Source organism: Belonocnema kinseyi, chromosome 6 (assembly GCF_010883055.1).
Source record: "Belonocnema kinseyi isolate 2016_QV_RU_SX_M_011 chromosome 6, B_treatae_v1, whole genome shotgun sequence".
Taxonomy (NCBI): Eukaryota; Metazoa; Arthropoda; class Insecta; order Hymenoptera; family Cynipidae; genus Belonocnema; species Belonocnema kinseyi.
The window spans coordinates 28,137,882-28,160,736 of record NC_046662.1 but is presented as its reverse complement, the minus strand read 5'-3'; the positions used below and the strand labels follow the sequence as shown (position 1 = coordinate 28,160,736).

The window sequence follows — 22,855 nt, the reverse complement described above, 5'->3', positions numbered from 1 at the left end:
ATGCACGGGAAATAACTTAAAATTATAGAATACATTAAAAAGTAAGAATGGATTGTTATGAATTGTTAGGAATTGTTATGAATTCACGGTGACGCTCTACAATGAAATGAAAGAAAAAATGAGGTTCAAAGTAACTTTTAGCTTGTAAATCATTTGGCTCATTAAAAACATTTAAAAATATTCTCTGAAAATCAATTCATAAAAATAAAAAATCTTTCAAGATTTAAAATAATTCTAAAATTGTTTCAAAACTTTTGAAATTTCAAATTTAAAAAAAAAAATTATACGTTTTCATATTCTTTTAATCCTGAAATAATTGTAAAATTGTTTTGAAATCTTCCATATTCTTTTTTTTACATATTTTGAAGTTTTAAAGTTTTTAAGCATCTATAAGAACTTGGAAAGCTTATTAATTTTTAAATAAATTATAAAAAATGTAAACAAAATTTATTTTTGTTAATTAAAAAAGTTCCTACTTGCGGTAAATTTCCAGGATGGTCACCTATCTGCAAACTATGAACTTCTATAATATTAGGTAACAATGGTTTTGGGTATCCAAAGATGTGGTTATTCCCGAGAATTACTAAACTAAAGTTTCTGTCAATCTCAAAAACAGATGTTCCAGGTGAAATTTTCTCAGCTATTTTTTGAGCACGTGGTAAATGAACAAATTTGTGATACAATCTAGTCCATGTTGTATATACCACGTTCCAAAATTTTTCGACCAATGACATTTTGTCACTGAATGAATATGCCATATCAGGATTTAATAGTGGATCATCTGGATTTCCTAAAATAAATTTCAGTTATAAAATTTTTAGGTTTAATATTTAATAGTGTCAAACAATGTTCTAGTATTTGGAGAAACGATAAAAAATCTGCCTCAGGCAGGATTTGAAACCGGAACGCTACGAATCCGTGTTGAACAGATGCTTTCTCGTTTCTCCGAATATTAGAGGAGTAATCGAAACTATTTAGTATTGCACACCAGACATCAATCAATACACTGGTTAATAAAAATAAGATTATTCGCTTAAATTCCGTTATAAATATGAAAATTGGATATTTTAATTAAAATTAGTCAAAATTGATCTCATTTAATGAGACTGATTTCATTAGACTTCTTCGCTTCAATGCGAATTGATTCAATAAAACCCAATAAGAAAAGCCAACATTTTTTGAAGCCGAATCATTTTTAATTGAAAAGTCTCATTTTATATTTTTGTTTCAGAAAATTATTTCTTTTGCATAAAAATTCGAGCATTTGATTAAAAATTTAATTATCTTGTTTGAACTGCAACTATTTTGTCTTAATTAATCGTTTTTGTCATACATTTAAGAACGTGGTTGAATGTTTATTTGATGTTTAAAAAATCCATCTTTTTAGTTGGCAATTGAACTATTTTGTTAAAAATTTATTTTATTTTTGTTTGAAAATTAGTTTTTGAATCAATGATGAGTTTTTAACTGAAAATCTAACTATTCCATTTTTTGTTGCAAATTTACTTATTTTAGTTTAAAATTCAAAAACTTGGTGTCAAATTCGTTTTTTTTTGTTGATTATTCAGTTTTTGTAGAAAATAAATCTTTTTAAATAAAAATAAAGTTTTTGGTTGAAAATTTAAATATTTGGTAAAATTCTGAACTCTTTTCGAGCAGAATAATTTGTTTTAATCTTCATCATTTTAGTTAAATTATGGTTTAATTAAACTGTTTTTTTAATGAAAAATCAAACTTTTTTCGGTTAAAATATTAACTATTACATGTTTCTTTTAGAATTAATTTCTCAATTAAAAAATTATCTACTTCATTTTAAACTGAACTATTTTGTGAAAAATTAATTTTAACAGTTAAAAATTTATATTCCTGGATTGAAGTTGAAATATTTTGTTCAAAATTCGTCTTTTTGTTGTGAAATTCGTGTCTTTTTAATTTGAAAATTAAGTTACTTCACTGAAAATTTAACTGATCCACTGTTAAACGAAAATTGATCTTTTTTGTGGGAAATCAATGATCAAATTTCCATTCAGAATTTCTCTTTTTTGGTTGAAAATTGGGTAATACATTCATTTTATTAGTTGAATATTTCATTCATTTTTTTTCAATACGGTTTTTCGATTCTATAACTAATTTTATTAACTATAAATTTCAATCTTTCATTTTTGATTGAAAATTGATAATATTTAGTTGAAAATTTAATTATTTTGTTTAAAATTTATGTATTTTGTTGTAAATTTGTATTTTTTTGTAGACAATTAAACTTTCTGGTTAAAAGTTCATACTTGGTTGAAAATTGAAGTATTTTGTTAAAAATTAATTTTATTCATTGCAGAAAAAATTTCTAGATTCAAACTGTAAATATTTTGTTGAAAATTCGTTTTTTGTTATTGAAATTAAACTTGTTGAAATGAAAATTTAACTATATCATTTTTGGTCGATAATTGATCTTTTTTAGTGAAAAATTCATCTATTTGGTTAACTTTTGTACTACTTTTTGCTACGAAGTTTAACTACTTGGTTAGGAGATAAACTGCTTTGTTAAATATTTATTTTTTTAGTTTGAAATAAATGTCCTGGTTTAAAAATTTAAATATTGTCTTTTAATTTTCTTTTTTCTTGTTAAAAACGAATTTTTTTTAACTAAAAATTTAACTTCCATTTTTGGTCGAAAATTAAGATTTTTTTAGTCAAAAATTCAACTATTTGGAAGAAATTTTATTACTTTGTTAAAAATTAATTTTGTTAGTTTAATACCAATTTCCTCATTCAAAAATTTAACTATTTTCTATTATTAATTTCTTTTTTTCCTGTTTGTTAGAAATAAATTTTTTAAAATAAAAATTCAATCTTTTCATTTCTGGTTGGAAATTGACAAGTTTTAGTTGAAAATTCAAAGCTTAGTTGAAAATTTATGTATTTTGTTATAATTCGCATTTTTCAGTACGAAATTAATCTTGTTGTTTGACAATTCAACTAATTGATTACAAGATAAACCACTATTTTAAATATTCATTTTATTAGTTCAAAATAAATCTCCTAGTTTGAAAATTTAACTATTTTGTTCTAAATTATTTTTTTTGCTCATTGAAAATCATCTTTCGTACTAAAAATGTAACTATTCCATATTTGGTAAAAAAAATTGATCGTTTTAAATAAAAATGCAAGTATTTAATTGAAATTTCTATTACTTTGTTTAACATTCATTTTGTTAGTTAAACATTTACCTCTCTTTTGTAAGTACGTTTGTTTTGTGTGAAAACTAATTATTTTAAGTAAAAATTTAACTTTTCGTTTCTGATTAAAAATAGATAGTTTTTAGTTAAAAATTAAACGATTCGGTTAAAAATTTATGTACTTTGTTGTAAATTTGTACTTTTTAATAAAAAATCATTTTTTTTGATTGAAAGCTCAACTACTTGGTCGACTATATGCTTAAAAATGGACTATTTTTCAGAAAATTGGACTTTTTGAGTTAAAATTTTGAATTTTTTGTTAAAAGTTCGTCTATCTCTGTTGAAAATGTTCTTATTTCGTAACAAATTTTACTATTTGGAAGAACAAAACTTTTTTTTGTTGAAAATTAATATTTGCGGATTTAAATTTTTACTCTTTTCTAGAGAATCCACTTTTTTGGTTTCGAAATTCAAAAATTTGATTGAAATTCTATTTTTCTTTTTACTCATTGTTGAATTCAACTGTCTCACTTCTAGAATTAAAAATATTTGTAAGTTAAATTATAAAATATTATGTTTTTGGTAGACATTTTTTCAAATCAAAAATTCGATTACTTAGTTAAAAGTTAAACTGATTTGTTGGAACTTTCTTTTATTAGTTAATGATTCATCTATTTGGTTGAAAGATCAACTATTCTGTTCAGAATTAACTTGTTTTGTTGCAATTGCAACTGTCTTCTTAAAAATTTCTCTTGGCCTAAAAATTTAAAAATATTTTAAAAATTCAATCAGATTTAAAAATTTTTTTTTCCATTCACTCGAGAGTTCAACTGTTTGTAAATGAAGCTGTTCGATTGACAAATAATTTTTCTTTCTTAATCATTCAATCATGAGATTGAAAAATTACTTCTGTAGGTTGAAAATTAAATTGCGTTTTTAAAAACAATCGAAGACAAAATTTTTTCTTAAAAAAACGTATTCTTTGAACGTTTTCTTAAGTTTTAACTTATTTGCCAGTACTTTAAATTGTATTGTTTGAAACAGTCTAAATTGATCGCGACTCGGGCTTTTTTGACTAATTCAAATTTGACATGCACTCTAATTTCCTTTTTCATTTTTCCAACAACAGATATGATAATAATAATAACAACAACAATAATAATAATAAGTAATCAATAATTAATTTTAATTTCAATTAAAAGTACCTACCTACAGAATCCATGGCGTATGGTAAATTACCGACACTCAAAAACCCTATTAGAACCGGAAAGTTATATCGTTTCACCAAGGCATAATAACATTGAAACCACAATTGTTCTATGATCATAACGTCGAAAGTTTCTTTGCCGCTTCTGGAATATAAAGGAAGCAAAAGAAAAGATTTAGATTAAATCTTGAAAACTTTAACACCATTAGAATTTTTTTGTTATTAAATAAATTTATTTATTTGGTTACTTTATATAAGGAGCGTCCACGTAGTACGTGATGCTATTTTTAATGATTTTTTATCTCCGCCCTACTTGTAAAGAATTGTGATACTAGTATTTGAATACTTTTAACTAAATTATTTCTACTTCAGTAGTATAGCTATACGGCTACGAAATTACTTACCGATCGATGATAAGTCTACATTAACGACCGATGGTAGTTGTCTAGAGTCGGTAACTTAGCATAGAACGTTACCTTTCTTGGTCGGTAACTGGTGACATAGCCCCATAGCTAAACTTCTACAGTAGTATAGCTATACTGTATATACCACTTTCATTTCAAAAAAAGAGATATAATTTAAGGCGATGTGACCGTAACTTACAAATTTTGGTTTACATTTTCATTTAAACCCATTTTACGTTCACACAAAACGCGATATCGAGTTGGAATCTTTGGGAAATTAAATAAGAATAACGAAGAATCGTTTGTCTGGTCCTAAAATTTTACAATTGCAGGAAAATTTTTTTTTGTAACATATTTTTTTTTTTTATAAAAGTTCAAATATTGGGTTAAATTCTAAATTCTTTTATTGAAAATTCACTCTTTTATTGAATATTCACAACTTAAGTAAAAATTCTCCTCTTTGGCTAAAATTGTATCTGTTTCTGAAAATTCGCTTTTTTAGAGAATTAATTTTTTTGCCTACATAATAATATTTTTGATTGAAAATTGAATGTTTTTGATAATGAACTTTTTGGTTGAAAATTAAACTATATTGTAAGAAAAATAAAACATTTGTTTAAAAATCGAACTGAAAATTTAACCATTTTCCAGAAGATTAATGCTTTTGTCTGAAAAAGCCAACCGTATTTGTTAAAAAGTTGTCTTTTCTGAGGAGAATATTTTATTAAATGATTAAAATATTCAGCTATTAAGTAGAAAATTCACTTCTTGTTGAAAAAGAAAATTATTTCGTAAACATAAAAAAAATCATTTGGTGAAGAATTAAACCATTTATCTGAAAATCTATTTGTCTTTCTTAATTTAAAATTATTTTTTTGTGCGCATATTTAATTATTCATATTTTGGTTCGAAATTGATAATAATTAAAATTGATCTCTTCTAGTTGAAAAACTGTATTTTTTAAAAATTGTATTTGCCGACCGCATTCAATTGTTTTTTATTTTAAATTAAAACATTATTGATCTAATATATGACCTCAAAGGCTTTGTTAAGTTCGTTCGCAAATTAATTATTTTGTTAAAAATCTATATTTTGCGGGTTAAATATGAACTTTTTTTAATAAAATTTGTCTTTTTGGCTTAAAATTCCATAATTTGGTAGAAAATTAAACTATTTGGCTAAAAATTCAATTATTGTTAAAAATTAAATATTTGGTGAAAAATTAAACTATTTTGTAAGACAAATAAAATCTTAATTAAAAATGCATTTTTTTGCTTAGAAATTCAACAATTCTATGTTTGGTTAAAAATATAATTATTATAAAAAAAATTGGTTAAATATTGAAATTAAAAAAAGGAATTCAATGAGCAAAATCAAAAAATTGTTAGACGTACATTATTTTTAATTTTTGAGAATTTTTCTGGTCGAATTTAACTGTTTGAAAATTCATTTTTTATTGTTGTAAAAAATTAATTTTTCAAACTAAAAGCTCGTTAATTTTATTTTTCGTTGAAACTTAATTTTTTTTATTTGCAAATTGAAATTTTAAAATTCTAAATTATTCCACTTTTTATTTCAACAACTTAACTATTTTGCTGAAAATTTGTTTATTTAGTTAAAAATTAATCTTATTTGGTAAATATTTATCTATTCTAGTTTGAAATTTTGGCTGAAAATTCAGCTTTTGGTAAAAAATTAATCTTCTAATTTTAAGAGTCAGTTATTTGGTAGAAAATTTAACTATATTGTTAAAATTTTAATTATTTAGTTGAAAATGTAACTTTTTCGTTAAGCTCATATTTTTTGTGTCGAAAATTCAAATTTATTTTTGGAAATTGGTCTTTTTGGATTAAAAAATTTAAAAATTCAGTGGAAACTTTGATTGAAATTTACTTTTTCTTCTCTGGAAATTTAACTTATCTAGTTTCGCTTCAAAATTGATCTTTCATTCATTAAAAATGAAAACTATTTTTTAGAAAATTCACGGATTTTTCAAAAAAAATCGTCTATTCTGTTCAAAAATTAATCTTGTTTGTTGAAAATTCATTATTTTGGTTTAGGATTCTAAAATTTAATTAAAAGCCAATCCTTTTTAGTAAAATTTAACTTGTTAAAATTTGTTGTTGTTAAAATCTAATTATTTAGACTGAAAATTTGAAAATTCCATATTTTGTTGAAAACTTGTATTTTTTATTTACAAATTCGAATACTTGGTTAAAAATTCATGTATTCGGTTGACATTTTATCTTGTGGTAAAAAATTAATCTTCTTGGTTGAAACTTCAGATATTTGGTAAAAAATTTAACTATTTTCTTGAAAGTTTAATTATTTTGTTTAAAATTCAATCACATTGTTCCAATTATTTTTTTTCTAAAAAATTCAGTTCTGTGAGTGAAAATTTGTACTTTAGAATTACAAATTGAACTATTGTAGTAGAAAATTAATTTTTCTTGGTTAAAACTGAACTCTATTCTCGAAGATTCTACTTCTCCTTTTGAAAATTCAACGGTCTTCTAAAAATATCTTTTTGGTTTAAAAATGCAACAACTGGGTAGAAGCAACTATTTTTGAGGTAAGATAAACTATTTGGTTAACATTTAAACTATTTATTTAAAAGTTTTACTGTTAGTTGGAAAATCCACATTTTGGGCGAGGATTCAACAATTTAGTCGGAAATTCGTCTTTTTTTTAGTAAAATTCATTTTTTTGGGTTTTAGTTTTTTTGTTAAAAAGTAATTTTTCAAATTAAAAATTTAACTGTTTCATTCTTTGTTGAAAACTTATGTTTTCCAGTGGAATATTTAACTGTTTGGTTGTATAATCTTCTTCTAATTGAAAATCTATTTATTTCGTAAATTCGTCTTTCCGACCGAAAAATTCAACCATTTGGTTAAAAAAGCAAATAGTTTTTATTTATTGTGTCGATGATATTCTTGTTTAATGTATCGACATGGATTTAAATTATATATTTTTTTTTTCGGTGAAGTGTCACGTGTTAGTAAAAATTGTTAACCCCCTTGTTAACCCCTTGTTAATCCCCTCTTTAAAGGGTCACCTAATATGTGGATGCACCCTAAAAGATCAATGAAAATTGGTTTAGTAAATCAAATCAGTAAGAGTTTTTATTTATTAAATCATAAAATAAATCTTATACGAATAAATTTGAATTTACATTAGTTTCTGCACTGCTGTGCTCGATATTTGTTCCTCGCATAATTTATTGGATTCGTCCATATTCTCTTTTAAAATTGAAAAGGCATCAATAAACCTGCAATGGAAAATTAAAATATTAAATTAATTAAAGGAGACAAATTTTATGTAGTAACTTGTGTAGTAACCTTAGTTTTGTGCAGTCTTTAGTGCGATACGTAAAAGATACATCCACGTCTACATAATTTTTAGTAGGTTTCTGGAAGAAGAAAAAATTATATGACATTGCACAATTTTAGCTCAGAAAATATATAGATTACAAATAATTGTTTTGAGTTGAAAGTCAATTAGAATAATTCCAAATAATTCATTTTGTTCTCAACCTAGAAACAAAATTACATCTGGACGGTCAAATCTGGAAAATTACGTCTGGAAGTTTACATCTGGAAGTTTACATCTGGAAGTTTACTTCTAGAATTTTACATCTGGAATTTTACATCTGGAAGATTACATCTGGAAGATAGAACCTAAAAGATTACACCTGGAAGATGAAACCTGAAAGATTCTTTGTTAAAATCAAGGCAAGAAAAAGAGATTTTAAGTAGCTGACTAACCATAAAGTAAAACTCTTCTATAACACCGATTTTAGGGCTGACAATAGGTGGGAACTAACTCATTACAGCCCGATCCGCTTTTATTTGTTCACGCGTGAGTGACAGCTGCAGACCCCGCGCACCCCACGTAGTTCCTGTTTTACCTAACTACGGCGCGGCATCAATTCTCGGAAGGGCTATAGAAGGGAGGGCTATTAAAGGGTTTCACTGTACTTAAATTACGTAAGAGCTCAGGGGGGGGGGGGTCTAGACATTTTGTTAAGATTTGTTACGGTAAGGGAAAGTTAGATCATTAAATCGTGTACGTAATTTTGGCAGATTCGTAAAAGCTTGCGCCTGAAGATTATCTTTTTATTTATAAATTTTATTGGTTGTTAGAAAATTGAGCGAATATTTTTAAAAGGGCATCCTTTTTGGTTTCAGGTTCAACTGTTCCGTTAAAAATTCGGCTTTTTAGGTTAAAAATTCCATTCTTATCGTAGAAAATTAATCTTTTTTTAAATTCAAATTTTGTTGCTGATAAGTTAACTAAAATCTTTTTTTTTCAAGAAAACTATTTTTCTCAAAATTTGTATTTTTGATTTAAGAGTTCATATTTTTAAATCGAAATATTGCATCCTTTTTGTATAAAATAGCAAGGGTTTTGTTGAAAACTGAACTATTTTTGAGAAAATGTACTTTTTGTTTAACCTATGTTAAAAAATTTTTCATTTTTCTCCGATAAAAATGGAACTGTTACAATGAAACTTTACCTATTTTTTTAAGTTTGTTTTTATTCATCTGTTATAGGAAAATATCATTTTTCTTGAATATTTCTCTTTTTATTTTCAAATTCACCGGCTTTAGCAGAAATTAAATATTTCTCGGATAAAAATGCAACTGTTTGGTTAAAATTTCAACGATTTTGTTGACAAGTCATATTTCTTGATACAAAAGTTTTGCTGTTTTGTTGAAAATTTAACTATTTCGTAGAAACTTTACTTTTTGTTTGAATTTAATGTCTTAGCGTTGAAAAAAGAACTGAAATATTTTCTACATGAAAATTCAACTTTGATTTTTTTCAAATTTAATTAAATATTCATTTATGCCAAGAGAATTTTTTTTTCATAAAAAAGCAACTCATTGATTGAAAATTAAACTGTTTTGTTTTAAAGTGATACTTTTTGGTTGAAACTCTACTGTTTCGTTAAAAATTTAAATACTTCGTAAAAAACTAACTTTTTTGTTAAAATTTATATTTCGGTATTAGAAAATGAACTTAAACTTTTTTTGGACTAAAGTTCAACTTTATAACAAAATATTTGTCGCTTTTTATTAAAAGTTCGCATGTTTTAGTACAAGTTTTATCTTTCCTTGAGTAAAAGTGCAACTTTTTTATAGAGAATTGAACTATTTTGTTAAAAATTCATCATTTTTGGTTTAGAAACTTTTGGTTAAAAATGTATATTTTAATCGTAGAAGTCAACTGAAATCTTTTTAAACAGAAAATTGAATTATTTTTTGGAACTTTTTTTTGTTTGTTTAAAAATTAATCTGTTTGAGTAATTTTTTATTCAATGGAAATGCAACTTTTTGGTTGGAAATTATTCTTTTCTGGTTGAGTATTCAGTTATATTCAGTATTACTTCATTCCATTCCATTACATTCTGTTCTAAACTATTCTATTCCAATTTATTCCATTCCATTCCATTCTATTTCATTCTATTCCATTCTATTCCATTCTATTCCATTATATTTCATTCTATTTCATTCTATTTCATTCTATTCCATTCTATTCCATTCTGTTCTATTATATTCCATTATATTTTATTTTATTCGGTTCTATTGTATTATATTGTATTCTATTTTATTCTATTCTATAAACGATTATCGAACAATGAATAATAAGTTAAGACTATTCCATACTTCTTCTTCGTGGGGCGCAATCCCCACAATGTTTAAAACATATTTGCGATAAGAAAAAGGACGTCTTTGTAAATTTTATTCAGAATCGTCAATATTAGTCAAATTGATTTAAAACTCAACATTTCTCTTTATAAATTAGCCGTATAATACGAATAAAATATTACTTTTAAGTATCAACCTCGTAAGTCTGTTCTATGGGATCCCAAACAAACACCATGTGTAAAAAATGGGTTTTATAAATTTTAGCGCTAAATATAAGTTCTTTGCAGTTTTAAAAATAATAATGGTTTTCTATACGTGAAATACTACTTTAATCTAATAAGGAGATGTATAGATGAATTCTATTAACAATTTATTTTTGTTTTTAGTAATGTTCTCTAAGAATAGAATTAGAAAGTCGAAGTTTTTTCTAAATCTGTCCAGTTTTTGTCAAATTTTCAATTACTTTGAAGCAATTCTTAATTAATGTCAATTAACATATTTCTGTAAATCATTTATTATTATTTTTAGTAATATTCCCTTAGAATAATGCCAGAAAATTGAAGTTTTTAAAAAAAATTCCCACTTTTTTCCAATTTTCAATTAAAGTGATGTATATAATTAATTAAAGTTAAGAAATTAATTTTTTAAAGAATTTATCATTATTATTAATAATGCTTCATTTGAAAAAAGCTAGAAAGTTGTGTATTGTTTGAAATTTGTAACTACTTGTCCACTTTTCGCTTGGAGTGAATGAATAATTAATTAAAATAAGAAAAAATAATTGTTTAAACAAATTATTATTGAATACATCTTTTTTTTCTTATTAATGCTAGATAATTGTGTTTTGTTCTTAAATTTTGGAGTTTTTACCTTTTTTCACTTATTAAAGTAATAAATAATGTAAGTCAACAAATAGAATTGTTTAAACAATGTATTAATGTTTATAACTACCTTCTCTTAGATAAGTGTTAACAAGTTGAAATTTTTTCTGAACTCTTAATCTTTGTATCCCGTTTTCAGTTAGTGAGATAATAATTAATTTAAGTTAGGCATGATAATTGTTCAAAACTTTTATTATATTTTATTTTTATACTCTTTTAGCGTCACGCTGGAAATTTACGTTTTTTTATATTTTCATCTTTGATTTGAATTTTTAGTTATTTGATTTGAAGAATAATTGGTTTACAATTTTTATCAGAAATTTTGTTTTAAGTTTTTAATATGATTCTCTCTAATGTATATAAATAGTTATAAATAGCAACAAAATTGTTTCATCTTCAACTATTTTTGTTTAACTTGCATTAATTATTATCTCACTAAGTGAAAAGTGGACAAAAAGTGAAAAACTACGAAAAACACGCAACTGTCTAGGATAAATATGGATTAGGATAGTTAGAAACAATAATAATTTACTTTAAATAATAACTTTTGCTAAATTTAATTAATTGTAAAGTGACTCAAAGTGAAAACTAAGCAAGTAGTTAAGAATTTAATAAAAACCGCAACTTTCTACCAGCAGACAGGAAGAATATTAACTATAGTAATAAATTGTTTAAACAATCATTTTTGCTAAATTGGATGAAGTAACTCACTTCAAGTAAAAAGTGGACCAAAAGTTGCAAATTTCAGAAAAAATCGCATTTTCTAGCATAATTTAAAGCGAACAATATATGTAAGCATTGAATAATAGTTAAAAACTAGTATTTTATATTTAATGAACCAGGCCGTGGGCATAACAAATTTAAGGAAAAAACAGTGTGTGGAAGTGGGGTCACACGGCACAAATGAAAGTTCGATGGATTAACTTTCGAATTTATTAAAGCGACTCATCATGATTTTTGAGGAGTTCGCATAGTAAAAGAGTTGCTTAAAGGGGGGGGGGGGGATAAAGAAGAGACAGAAGAGAAGACTTGTTTAGCTTGGCAGTAGTGGGGATAGAAAATACGAGTTAAGAAATGTTGGGCAAAATGGAGATGCGATTGCATAGACAATAACAAGATTTTATTAGCGTGGCAGTAGTGGGGATAATGACCTTTCTAGTGCGTGTTTAGTTTCAAAAATTATTTTCTTAGCTCTATAAAATGAATCATCCTAATGAAACATGTTAGTTCGGGTATAACGAAGGTGAAGAAAGTTTTCACAACTTTCCTTTGGATTTTAGAGATGGAGAGAATAGGAAAGACGTGAAGCACCTTCAAAGGTATTGAGAGAGAACGCGAATGGAATTGAGACATAAAGAAAGAGGAAAGTAACAGCGTGAAAGGAGAAAGGTGAAATGTCCATAGAGAAATGAAAGACGAAGACAAAGGCAGACATTCATTTGAAATACTTCCCGAACTTTACTGCATCTGGAATATTATTGAATTATGAAAACAGTTTCATGAACTTTGCACGTTTCCAGCTTCCATGATATTAAATTTTACTGCACGGTATTATACTGATATTAAGTATCAAAAAATATAGTATTCACTAGAGATTTTCTGGACATTTATTTCTAAATGACACTGGAGTTAAATTTAAATGCACTGAATTTTTTGTCCTGGAAATTGCCACAAATTCTGTTATCAGATGAAAATGAAAAGAACCTTTATTAATTACGCAAGATTGAACACTTTTAGGAACATACCCCCCCTACTGCATATACTAGAAAGATATTTATGAACCCCCCCCCCCTCCCGAAATTATTTTAAAAAAATAGTCATATCAAAGAAATAAAAACACCCCTAGATTCGTTTCCGAAAAATCTCGATGTGCATTTTTTCGTTTAAACAATTTTCTTAATAATTAGATTACTTTTCATAGTTCTGCAATTTTTATAAACAAAACAATTGTCGCATTGACAAATGGATAAAACTATTGCATTTCTCTTGAAAATATCTCAATGCAGCTTCTCTTAACCAATTTTTAAAACAATTACGGCATTTTTAATTTAGCGTACATTTTTTGTTTAAACAATTTTCTAAACAACTACACGATTTTTTATAGTTCTGCAATTGTTATACATAAAATGATTGTCAGATCGAAAAAATAACCATTTTTTAAACGATAAATGGCATTTGTTGTTTAGCTTATATTTGCTACTTACCTGTAATTCCCTATAAAAAGTAAAGTAATTGTTTAAAAAATTGTTTAAATAAAAAAATCCGCATCGAGATTCTTGTAGCCGAATCCAGGGGTGATTTTATTTTTGATACGACTTTTCGTTTTTTCTTTTTTTTATTAATTACGCAAGGTTCAAATCCATATGAAGAGGCCATCAGAAAATATACGCTAAACAAAAAAGGCTGCAATTGTTTAAAAAATCGTTTTAAGAAACCGCATTTAGATATTTTCGAATGGAATTCAATAGTTTTGTTCATCACTTAATCAAACAATTATTTTGTTTATAAGAATTGCAGAACTACAAAAAGTAATAAAATTATTGTAAAAATTGTTTAAACAAAAAAAAACAAAGAACCGGCTTGTTATTTTTCAGAAACGAATCTAGGGATGTTACTTTTTTTTATAATTACACAGCTTTCAAATCCATATCTGTGGCAAACTTCAAGGTTGTAAATTTTTACATTTAAAAAGAATTCCTAAGGTTTTTAGGGATTTTATAAAATTTTAACGGATTTAAACGGATTTTAAGGAGTTTAATCAAATTCTTATGAATTTTCTACGATATTTTTACAGCAAAGTACAGAAAACTGAAATTATTTTCAATATATTCTACAATTAAATACAATAAATTACGAACAAAATTACAGGAAATTACGAATTTTTTCTATTATTGAGACGAATTTTGTACTCTTTTCGTGCCTTTTTTTTACCTTGAAGTTTTTTTATAGTTTCAACTTTCTAAACGAATTTATAAATACATTAAAACAGAAAGAATTTACACAAATTTACATACTTTTGCAGCCAAAAAATTGTTTTTGTTTTTTCGGCAAAGGATGCCAAATATTTAGATTACTGCAATTAAATAATTTTGAATTATAATGTGAATTTCGAATTTTAAACTTTTAAAATTGAAGCTTAAAAAATGTTTATTGAAACGCTCAATAGTTTTCGCGTATAAAATGGAAGTTTTATAAACTTTTAATTAAAATTTTTAAAATGAAAAGATGCTTAATTCTGAAATTTTAACTTTGGTACAATGTGCAGTTAAAATTATTTTTAAAATTTTCAGGTATGTAATAATTTTATTATCTAGGAAGGAAAAAAAATCACCTTTTTATAACTTTTAGATATATTTTGAACTAAATCGATTATTTTCCAAATTAATGAGAAATTTTTTTATTTTCTCAAAACCTTTAAAGATCCTTTAAAAGCTTAAAAATTTTATTTCGAAATCTTTAAAAATCTAAACTTATTTTTTTATTTTTTGAAATCATTTTCTGTTTTAAATTAAGTTGGGATATTTCCAAAATTTTTAAATATCTCTTAAGCTGACTCAAATTTTGTCCAAATTTATAATTTTTCAACTGTTATTAATGCAATAAAATTGAATAATTCTACTTACATATTAAAACATTGTCAAATTAGGTAATTTGGTTAAAAATCGTTAAATTTTATAATACTTGATTTATATTTGCTATTCTCAAATAAAAACTAAAATATTGTTAAATTATAAAAAAATGTGTTCCTTAATTAAAAATTTCGAATTAAATGGCGGGTTAAAAATATAATATTTTCGATTCAAACAATATTTGAATATAATTTGATATTGAATACGAGCGCTTAAGTTTTTAAATTATTTTTAAATTCAAAATAGTTTATAAGGTTTTAATCGAACGTTTACATTTTTTTAACAACTGAAAACCTGAAATTAAAAAATGTATATTTTTAACTTTAAAATCTGTAACTTGCTTAATTTTGAACAAATTTAAAATCATCCTATAGAGTCAATTATTTTTCAATTTTCAATAATAAAACTACAGTTCAGTGTTATTTGTTATAACACAAAATTTTCTTGGAACAAATATAACACTTTTTTGAATTTTAGTTTCTTCTATAAACTTATATATTTCATATCCTAAACAATTTGACAGTATAATTGTTAAAATGTATATTTTGTTTAATTTAAATTTTTAAATTTTCACAATAAAATACTAGTATATACAACGTGATTTTTAGTAAAGTCCTGCAGTTTTTAGTAATACCTTATAGATTATTGCAAATAAGTAATGAAAAAAAAACCATTAAAAGTTATACAAATTTTTGAATTTTGAGAACTTGTACTTTATAGTTGATTTTTTTACTATTATACAAGAAGGAAGTATTTAAACAACAAAATACGATTGTAGAAATGCTTTATTTTTTAAAGAATTTTTTAAAGATTTGAGGGGCTTAAATCAACTAGGTAGTACAATATTTTAGAGCAAATATCAATTTTTAAAGGAGTTTAACAAGATTTTAAGGTTGTTAAATATATTTATTCAAATTTCAAGAAATTAAACTGGTTTTAAAAGTATTTCAAAAAATACCTAAAGTTTTTGATCGTTTATCAGGAATTTTTAAAAATTCGAAGAATTAAGAACGGTTTTCAGGGATTATAAAGAATTTTTAGAGATTAAGAATATTAAAAAATAAGTCGGAATGTCAAATGATTTTTGAAGATTTCAAAAGTATAAAGAAATTGCATTGTACCATTCAATTTTTTTAAAAATGATTTTACAAGAGTTTAAGGAAGTTAAAGGAATTAAATACATTTCCTAGAAATTTGTCTGAATTTCAAAGGATTTTCACGGATTTTCAGGAATTTTTAGTTTTTAAATACTTGAAAATAAGTCACGGGATTTCAAAGGAATTTAAAAGATTTCATGCGATACCGAATATTTTTTTCAAATTTTGAAGTATATGGAGACATTTTAACAGATTTCATAAGATTTCAGGAGAATTGCAAACATTTCCATTAATTTTTAAGGGATTCCAAAGACTTGAAAATCTTTGACGGAATTACAGGAAGTCTAAACGATTTTTAGAGATTTTAAAACATTTACATGGACTTTAAAGAATTGAAAAGGATTTTCATGGGATTATAAAGATTTCAAGCGATTGCAAGAATTTATAGTTTTTAAAGGGTCAAAAGAGATTTCAAGAGATTTAAAAATAAATCAGGGGATTTCAAAGGATTTTAGTGGATTTTACATGTGATGCGGGTGTATTTTCATGAGATTTTCAAAGATTTTAAAAGATTTCAGTAGATTTAAAGGGATTTCAAAGCATTTTCAGAAACTACAAAGTATTTCTAAAAACTTCAAAATTTTTACGGAATTTGACGAGATTTTTAAGCTTTTAAAAAGTTTTATGAAATCTCATGGAGTTTCAGAAGATTTCAGGGATTACAAAAGTTTTAGGGTAGGATTTAAAATCACTTTCAAAGACTTCAAGAGTTGGAAGAAATTTTGTAGCACAATTTGAGATAAAATATCAAACTCTTAAAAGGATTTCACAAGATTTGAAGGTATTTTAAGAATTTTGATTAAATTTCTAGAAATTTTACTTGATTTCAGAGGATTTGAAGAGATACCAAAGTATTTTGATGAACCTTTACAATTTTAGGAAATTTATGGAATTAAAATAGGTTTCTAAGAATTTAAAGAAGTTTTAACTGATTTCGGAATATTACAAAAAATTCACGGGATTTTTGAAAATTTTAAAGAATTTCATGTGCTACCGAAGTATTTTCAAGATTTTTAAAGAATTGAAAGGGATTTCTTCAGAATTTATAAGATGTTTAAAGATTCCAGGGGATCTCAAAAGATTTGGAAAGATTTCAAGAAATTTGAAGGTATTTTCGGAAACTGCAAAGTATTTCCAAAAATTTCAAAATTTTTACGGCATTTAACGAGGTTTTCAAACTTTTTAGGAATTTCATGAAATCTTCAGGAATTTCAGAAGATTTCAGGGATTACAACAGTTAATGAGTAGGATTTTAAATGACTTTTAAAGACTTCACGATTTCGAAGAAATTACATTAAACCAGTTAAGAAAGAATATCAATTTCTTAAAGGGATTTTATCATAGTTTAAGGAAATTTAAGAAGTTTAATTAAATTTTCCGGAATTTTGCTGAATTTTAACAGATTTTAAGAGATATCAAAATATTTTGACGAACTTTTAGAATTTCCAGAAATTTATGGAATTGAAAAAGGTTTTCACGAATTTTAGGGAAGTTGAAGAGATTTCGAAATATTTAAACATAATTTACGAAATTTTAAATGATTTCGAAGAATTTTGTGTGCTGATAAAGCATTTTCACGAGTTTTGAAGGACATACAGGGATTTCATGAGATTTTATGTGATTTTAAAATATTACAGTGGATCTCAAAATATTTGTAAAGATTTCCAAGGATTTCTAGTTATTTTTAAGAATTGCAAAGTATGTCTAAGAATTTCCAAATTGTTACCAAATTCAAAGAGATTTCCGAAGCTTTTTAGGGGTTTTATGAGATGTCACAGAATTTCAAAAGATTTCAAGGGATTACAAAAGTCATAGAATAGGATTTCAAATCACTTTCAAAGACTTCAAGATTTCGAAGAAATTGCGTAGAACAATTTAAGAGAAAATATCAATTTCTCCAAGGGATTTCACAAGATTTTAAGTGATTTTAAGAATCTTAATAAAATGTTCAGGAATTTCATGTGCTAACAAAGTATTTTCATGAGTTTTGAATAATTTACAGGGATTTCTTGAGTTTTTAAAAGATTGTAAAAGATTTCAGTGAATTTCTAAAGATTTGGAAAAGATTAAAAAAGTTTTGGGGTAGGATTTCAAATGAATTTCGAGGACTTCAAGGTTTCGAAGAAATTGCGTAGAACAATTTAAGAAAAAATATTGATTTCTCAAAGGGTTTTTGTAAGATTTTAAGGGATTCTAAGAAGTTTGATAAAATTTCCAAGAACTTTACTGAGTTTCAAAGGATTTGAAGAGATACCAAAGGATTTTCACTAAATTCCAGGGATTCCAAGAAATTTATGGAATTAAAATATATTTTCACGGATTTCAGGGGAATTTGAGGAATTTAGAAATCTTTAAAAATAAGTCACGAGATTTTGAAGGATTTCAAAGGATTTCATGTGATACTAAAAGTATTTTCACGAGTTTTGAAGGATTTACAGGGATTTCTCGAGATTTTATGTGATTTAAAAAAAATTTAGGGGGTTGCAAAAGATTTGGAAAGGTTTTTTTTAGAGATTTTAAGATATTTTAATTACTACTGAGTATTTCTTACAATTTTAAAATTTTTACGGCATTTAACGTGATTTAGGAATTTCGAAAGATTTTAACGGATTAAGAAAAGTTTTAGGGTAGAATTTCCAATAAATTTCAAAGGTTTCAAGAGCTTAAAGAAATTTCTTAGAACAATTTGATTTGACTCTTTAGGTATTTTATGAGATTTCAAGAAATTTAAAATTATTTTAAAGAATTTTTAGGAATTTCGCGGAATTAAGAACGGTTTCCATGGATTTCAAAAATTTTGAGAGACTTCGAAACATTTAAAAATAATTCAGGGAATTCTAAAGGATTTCAAAGAATTTCAAAGGATTTCGAATGACTTTATATTCTACAGAAATATTTCCACGAATTTTTAAGGATTTGAAGCGATTTTACGAGATTAATATGACAAAGGTTTTGTATAGATTTGGAAATATTTCAACGGATTTTAAAGTTTTCAATTAATTTTATTTGGATTTTAGATACTTTGAATCATTAGACGAAATTTCAATGATTTTACTAGATACTTAAAGATTTTAAAGGGATTTCTACATATTTTATAAAATTAAAGCGATTTTTATGGGATTTTAAAGGTTTCTGGGGAATTGAAAGATTATCGAAGTTTTTAAAGAGTCCAAAGAGATTTCAAAAAATTTCAGAAGATTTTATAAGATTTTTAAAGGATTTAAATGCTTAATTATAAACCTCTATAGTGTAAAATGTTACTATTCGGTTGAAATTGTTTTCTTTTTTAGGTACAAAATTAAACTTATCGTTAAAATTTAATTTTTTGGGATCAAGATTCAACTACTTGATTGCTAGTTGAAGTCCAAAAAATACGACTTTTTTTGGTTGAAAATTTATTTTTTAACTCAAACAATTTTATCGCCTTTTTGTTTAGAAATTGTTATTTTTTTAGTTAAAAATTTACGTATTTAGCTGAAAATCCACTTTTAATAAAAATTGATATGTGAAGCTAATAAATTCGCCTGAATTGTTGGCTTGAAAATTCAATCAGTTGGTTGACATTTGTTTTTTCGCTTAAATAAAGATACTCTCTGAGTGAACAATTCCACAATTTTGCCAAAAATTAAACTTTTTGATTTAAAATGTATCTGCTTTGTCAGAAATTTCATCATTTATGGTTTAAAATGCAACTGCTTGATAAAAAATTTGACTATTTTTGTTAAACATTAAATTTCTTAACTGAAAATTAAAATATTCCATTTTTAATTGAAAATTTAACTTTTTTAATAAAAGTTTACCTATGTGGTTAAAAATGTATTTTTTTATGTAAAAATTCAACTGCCCATTTAAAAATTGATCTATTTTGTGGAAAATTCTTTTTTTTTTTGTAAAAAATTTAACAATTTCTATTTATCCAAATGTCCTATTAAACTATTTTGATAAAAAGTTGAACTATTTGTTTCACTGTTATGTTGAAAATTGTTTTTTTTTGGTTATAGATTCAAATATTGCAATATAAATTCAATTATTAGTTTATTATAGATATATTTATTAAAAATTTATCTTTTGGTGTTGAAAATTCTACTTTTGGGTTGAAAATGAGTTTTTTTATTCAAAATTCATATTTTCGAAATCAAAAATTCAATCGTTTAGTTGAAAATCCATCTTTGAAGGTTGAAAACAGAACTATTTTGGTAACAAATGAAACTATTTGTTGAAAAATCAATATTTTCGTTGACAATTTATATTTTTTTGGTTCGATAAATCTTCTTTTTAGATACCAAATCAAATTTGTAATTTTTGATCGCAACTCATCCTTTCTGGAAGAAATTTATTCTTCTTTAATTAAACAGGAACTGCTTGTTTAAAAATTTATATGGTTTTACAACATTGTTAAAAAAGTTTTATTCATAAAAATTTATCATTTTCATAAAGTTAAAAGCTAGAATTGATTCAATTGGTTCAGCTTTTAACTATTTCGTTGAAAATTATCTTTGTAGGCAGGAAATTAATTTTTTTTAATGAAAAATACAAGTATTCCAGCGGAACATTTATCATTTTCACCGTAAGTTTTCAGTGATAATTAATTTCAGAGATTAAAAATCGTTTTTAAGCTTAAAATCATTATTTTAAATAATACCTTAAGCCGAAATTTTCTTCACTAACCTTGAGTGGAACTGGTGAGATAACAGTTACTTGATGACCTCGGGATGCAAGAGCCTTCATTAGTGCTTGAAATGGCTGTTGATGGCTGTAGCTAGTGCTAGGGCAGATTCCCAAAATCCGAAATCCCTCAAGTGCTGAGAGATTAATTAATATCACAATAAAAGCCGGAACCACTGTCATTGTAGAGAAATCAAATAAAAAGATTCGTTCTAAATTTGTTCGGATATTCAACACGTTACGCGTTTGAAGCTCTAAGTCTTCTGCGAAAATAATCGACTATAATGCTTGCAATATGCTGAGGAACGAGAACGAAGAAGATGTGAGAGGGGATCGATAAGCGAAAAAGAAGGAATTTAAACTGCTTATAGAATTCGAAACTTTTGTCCTAACTCAGGATTTCTAACTCCTAACGCCTAACTCATAACTTTTAACCCCTAATCCCTAACCCTTACTCATCACTCATAAACTCTCAATCCTAACTCCTAACTTATAGCTCTTAACTCCTAACTCCCAACTTATAACTCCTAAATTTCAACTCCTGACTTTCTACTCCTAACTCCTAACTTTCAACCCCTAACTCCTAAATCTCAACTCCTAACTCATAGCCCCTCACTCATTACTTGTTACTCCTACTCCCAACACCTAATTCCTGATCCAACACACGTAGGGACCATTCATTATTTACGTCGGGGTCCCAAGGGTCGGGGGGAGAGCAAAGAATTTCGTAAACCTCGAGGCTGCTAATACTAAAAAAAACTCTCTAGACGTTTCACTAACTATGAGATCTATTTTTTCATTTTTATTATAAAATTTTATTTACATCTTTTTATCAAAAAATTTTTTATTTTATACTAAGTTTTCAAAATCTGAAATGTGTTCATTTTTACACAATTTTGAAAGGTATAAATGAAATTTATTTAAAATTTTATTAATGTATAAATTTTATTTTATTTATAGTGAAACTCTGCTATAGAGCCAATTTTGGGGCTGACAGTGGGTGGGAACTAACTCATTATAGCCCGCTCTGCTTTTGTTTGTTCACGCTTGAGTGCTCGCCTGAGTGACAACCGCAGATCCAGCGCATCCCGTGCAGCTTTTGTTACATATACTTGCGGCACGGCGTCAATTCTTGAAATGGCTATAGAAGGGAGGCCTATTGAAGGGTTTCACTGTATTTGTAAAAATTCCTCCCAGCTATCACGATTTATGTCATATTATAAGTTTTACTATAAATGGTCCTCCTTTAATGGCATTTAAGTATGAAGAAAAACTGGCTAAAATCTTACGTAAGAAGGGGAGGAAGAGTTTAAGAAATATGATGCGTACTTTCATGGGAAAGGGGGGGGGGTGGGTTCAAAAGGGCTAAAATCGTCTTATTGTAAATAATTAATGGTCCCTTAACACATAACTTCTAAGTCCTGATCCAAAACTTTTAACACATAATTTTTCACTTATAATTACTAACTCTTAAATCCTAACTCATTACTCCTAACTCCCAATACACAACTCATCACTCCGTACTCAAAACTCCCAACACACTACTTCTAACCAATAAATCATAACTCCTAACTACTAACCTACAACTCTCAACTCCTAACTCACAATTCCTAAACCAAAACTCCTAAACCACAACTCGCAATGCCTAACTCACAATTCCTAATTTACAACTCCTAGCGCACTACTCTCAACACCTGACTCACGAGTTCTAACTCACCACTCCTAACACACAATTCCAACTCACAAGTACTAACTTACAATTTCTAATTCCTAAAACGCAACTCCTAAATCAAAACTTCTAACACAAAACTCCTAACTCAAAACGTCTAACATATATTTAACTCAAAACTTCCACCACAGAGTACTTCTAACTTCTAAGCCAAAACACCCAACTCCTAACTCACAATTTCTAACTAACAAATCCTAACTCCTAACTTACAAAACACAACTCACAATTACCAACTTACAACTCCTAACTCCCAACTCTCAACTCTTAAGTCCTGACCCAAAACTAATAACACACATCTCCTAACTCTTAACACACCACTCCTAACTCCTAAATCACAACTCATAACTCAAAATTTCTAA

The 22,855-nt window shown here is 26.0% G+C and overlaps 1 protein-coding gene across 1 annotated transcript in view; it reads right to left on the bottom strand.

The window, feature by feature from the left end:
* LOC117174775 (UDP-glucuronosyltransferase 2B33-like) overlaps window positions 1-20,999 on the bottom strand; it is a 36,977-nt gene extending 15,978 nt beyond the window's left edge. The window contains exons 1-5 of the mRNA XM_033364131.1: window positions 20,771-20,999; window positions 8,123-8,193; window positions 7,957-8,052; window positions 4,383-4,525; window positions 477-790 (exon numbers count right to left, since the gene is read on the bottom strand). Of these exons, the coding sequence (XP_033220022.1) occupies window positions 477-790; window positions 4,383-4,525; window positions 7,957-8,052; window positions 8,123-8,193; window positions 20,771-20,950 (804 nt within the window). The 5' untranslated portion in view covers window positions 20,951-20,999. The remainder of the gene's footprint in view (window positions 1-476; window positions 791-4,382; window positions 4,526-7,956; window positions 8,053-8,122; window positions 8,194-20,770) is intronic.
* Window positions 21,000-22,855: the final 1,856 nt, after the last annotated feature.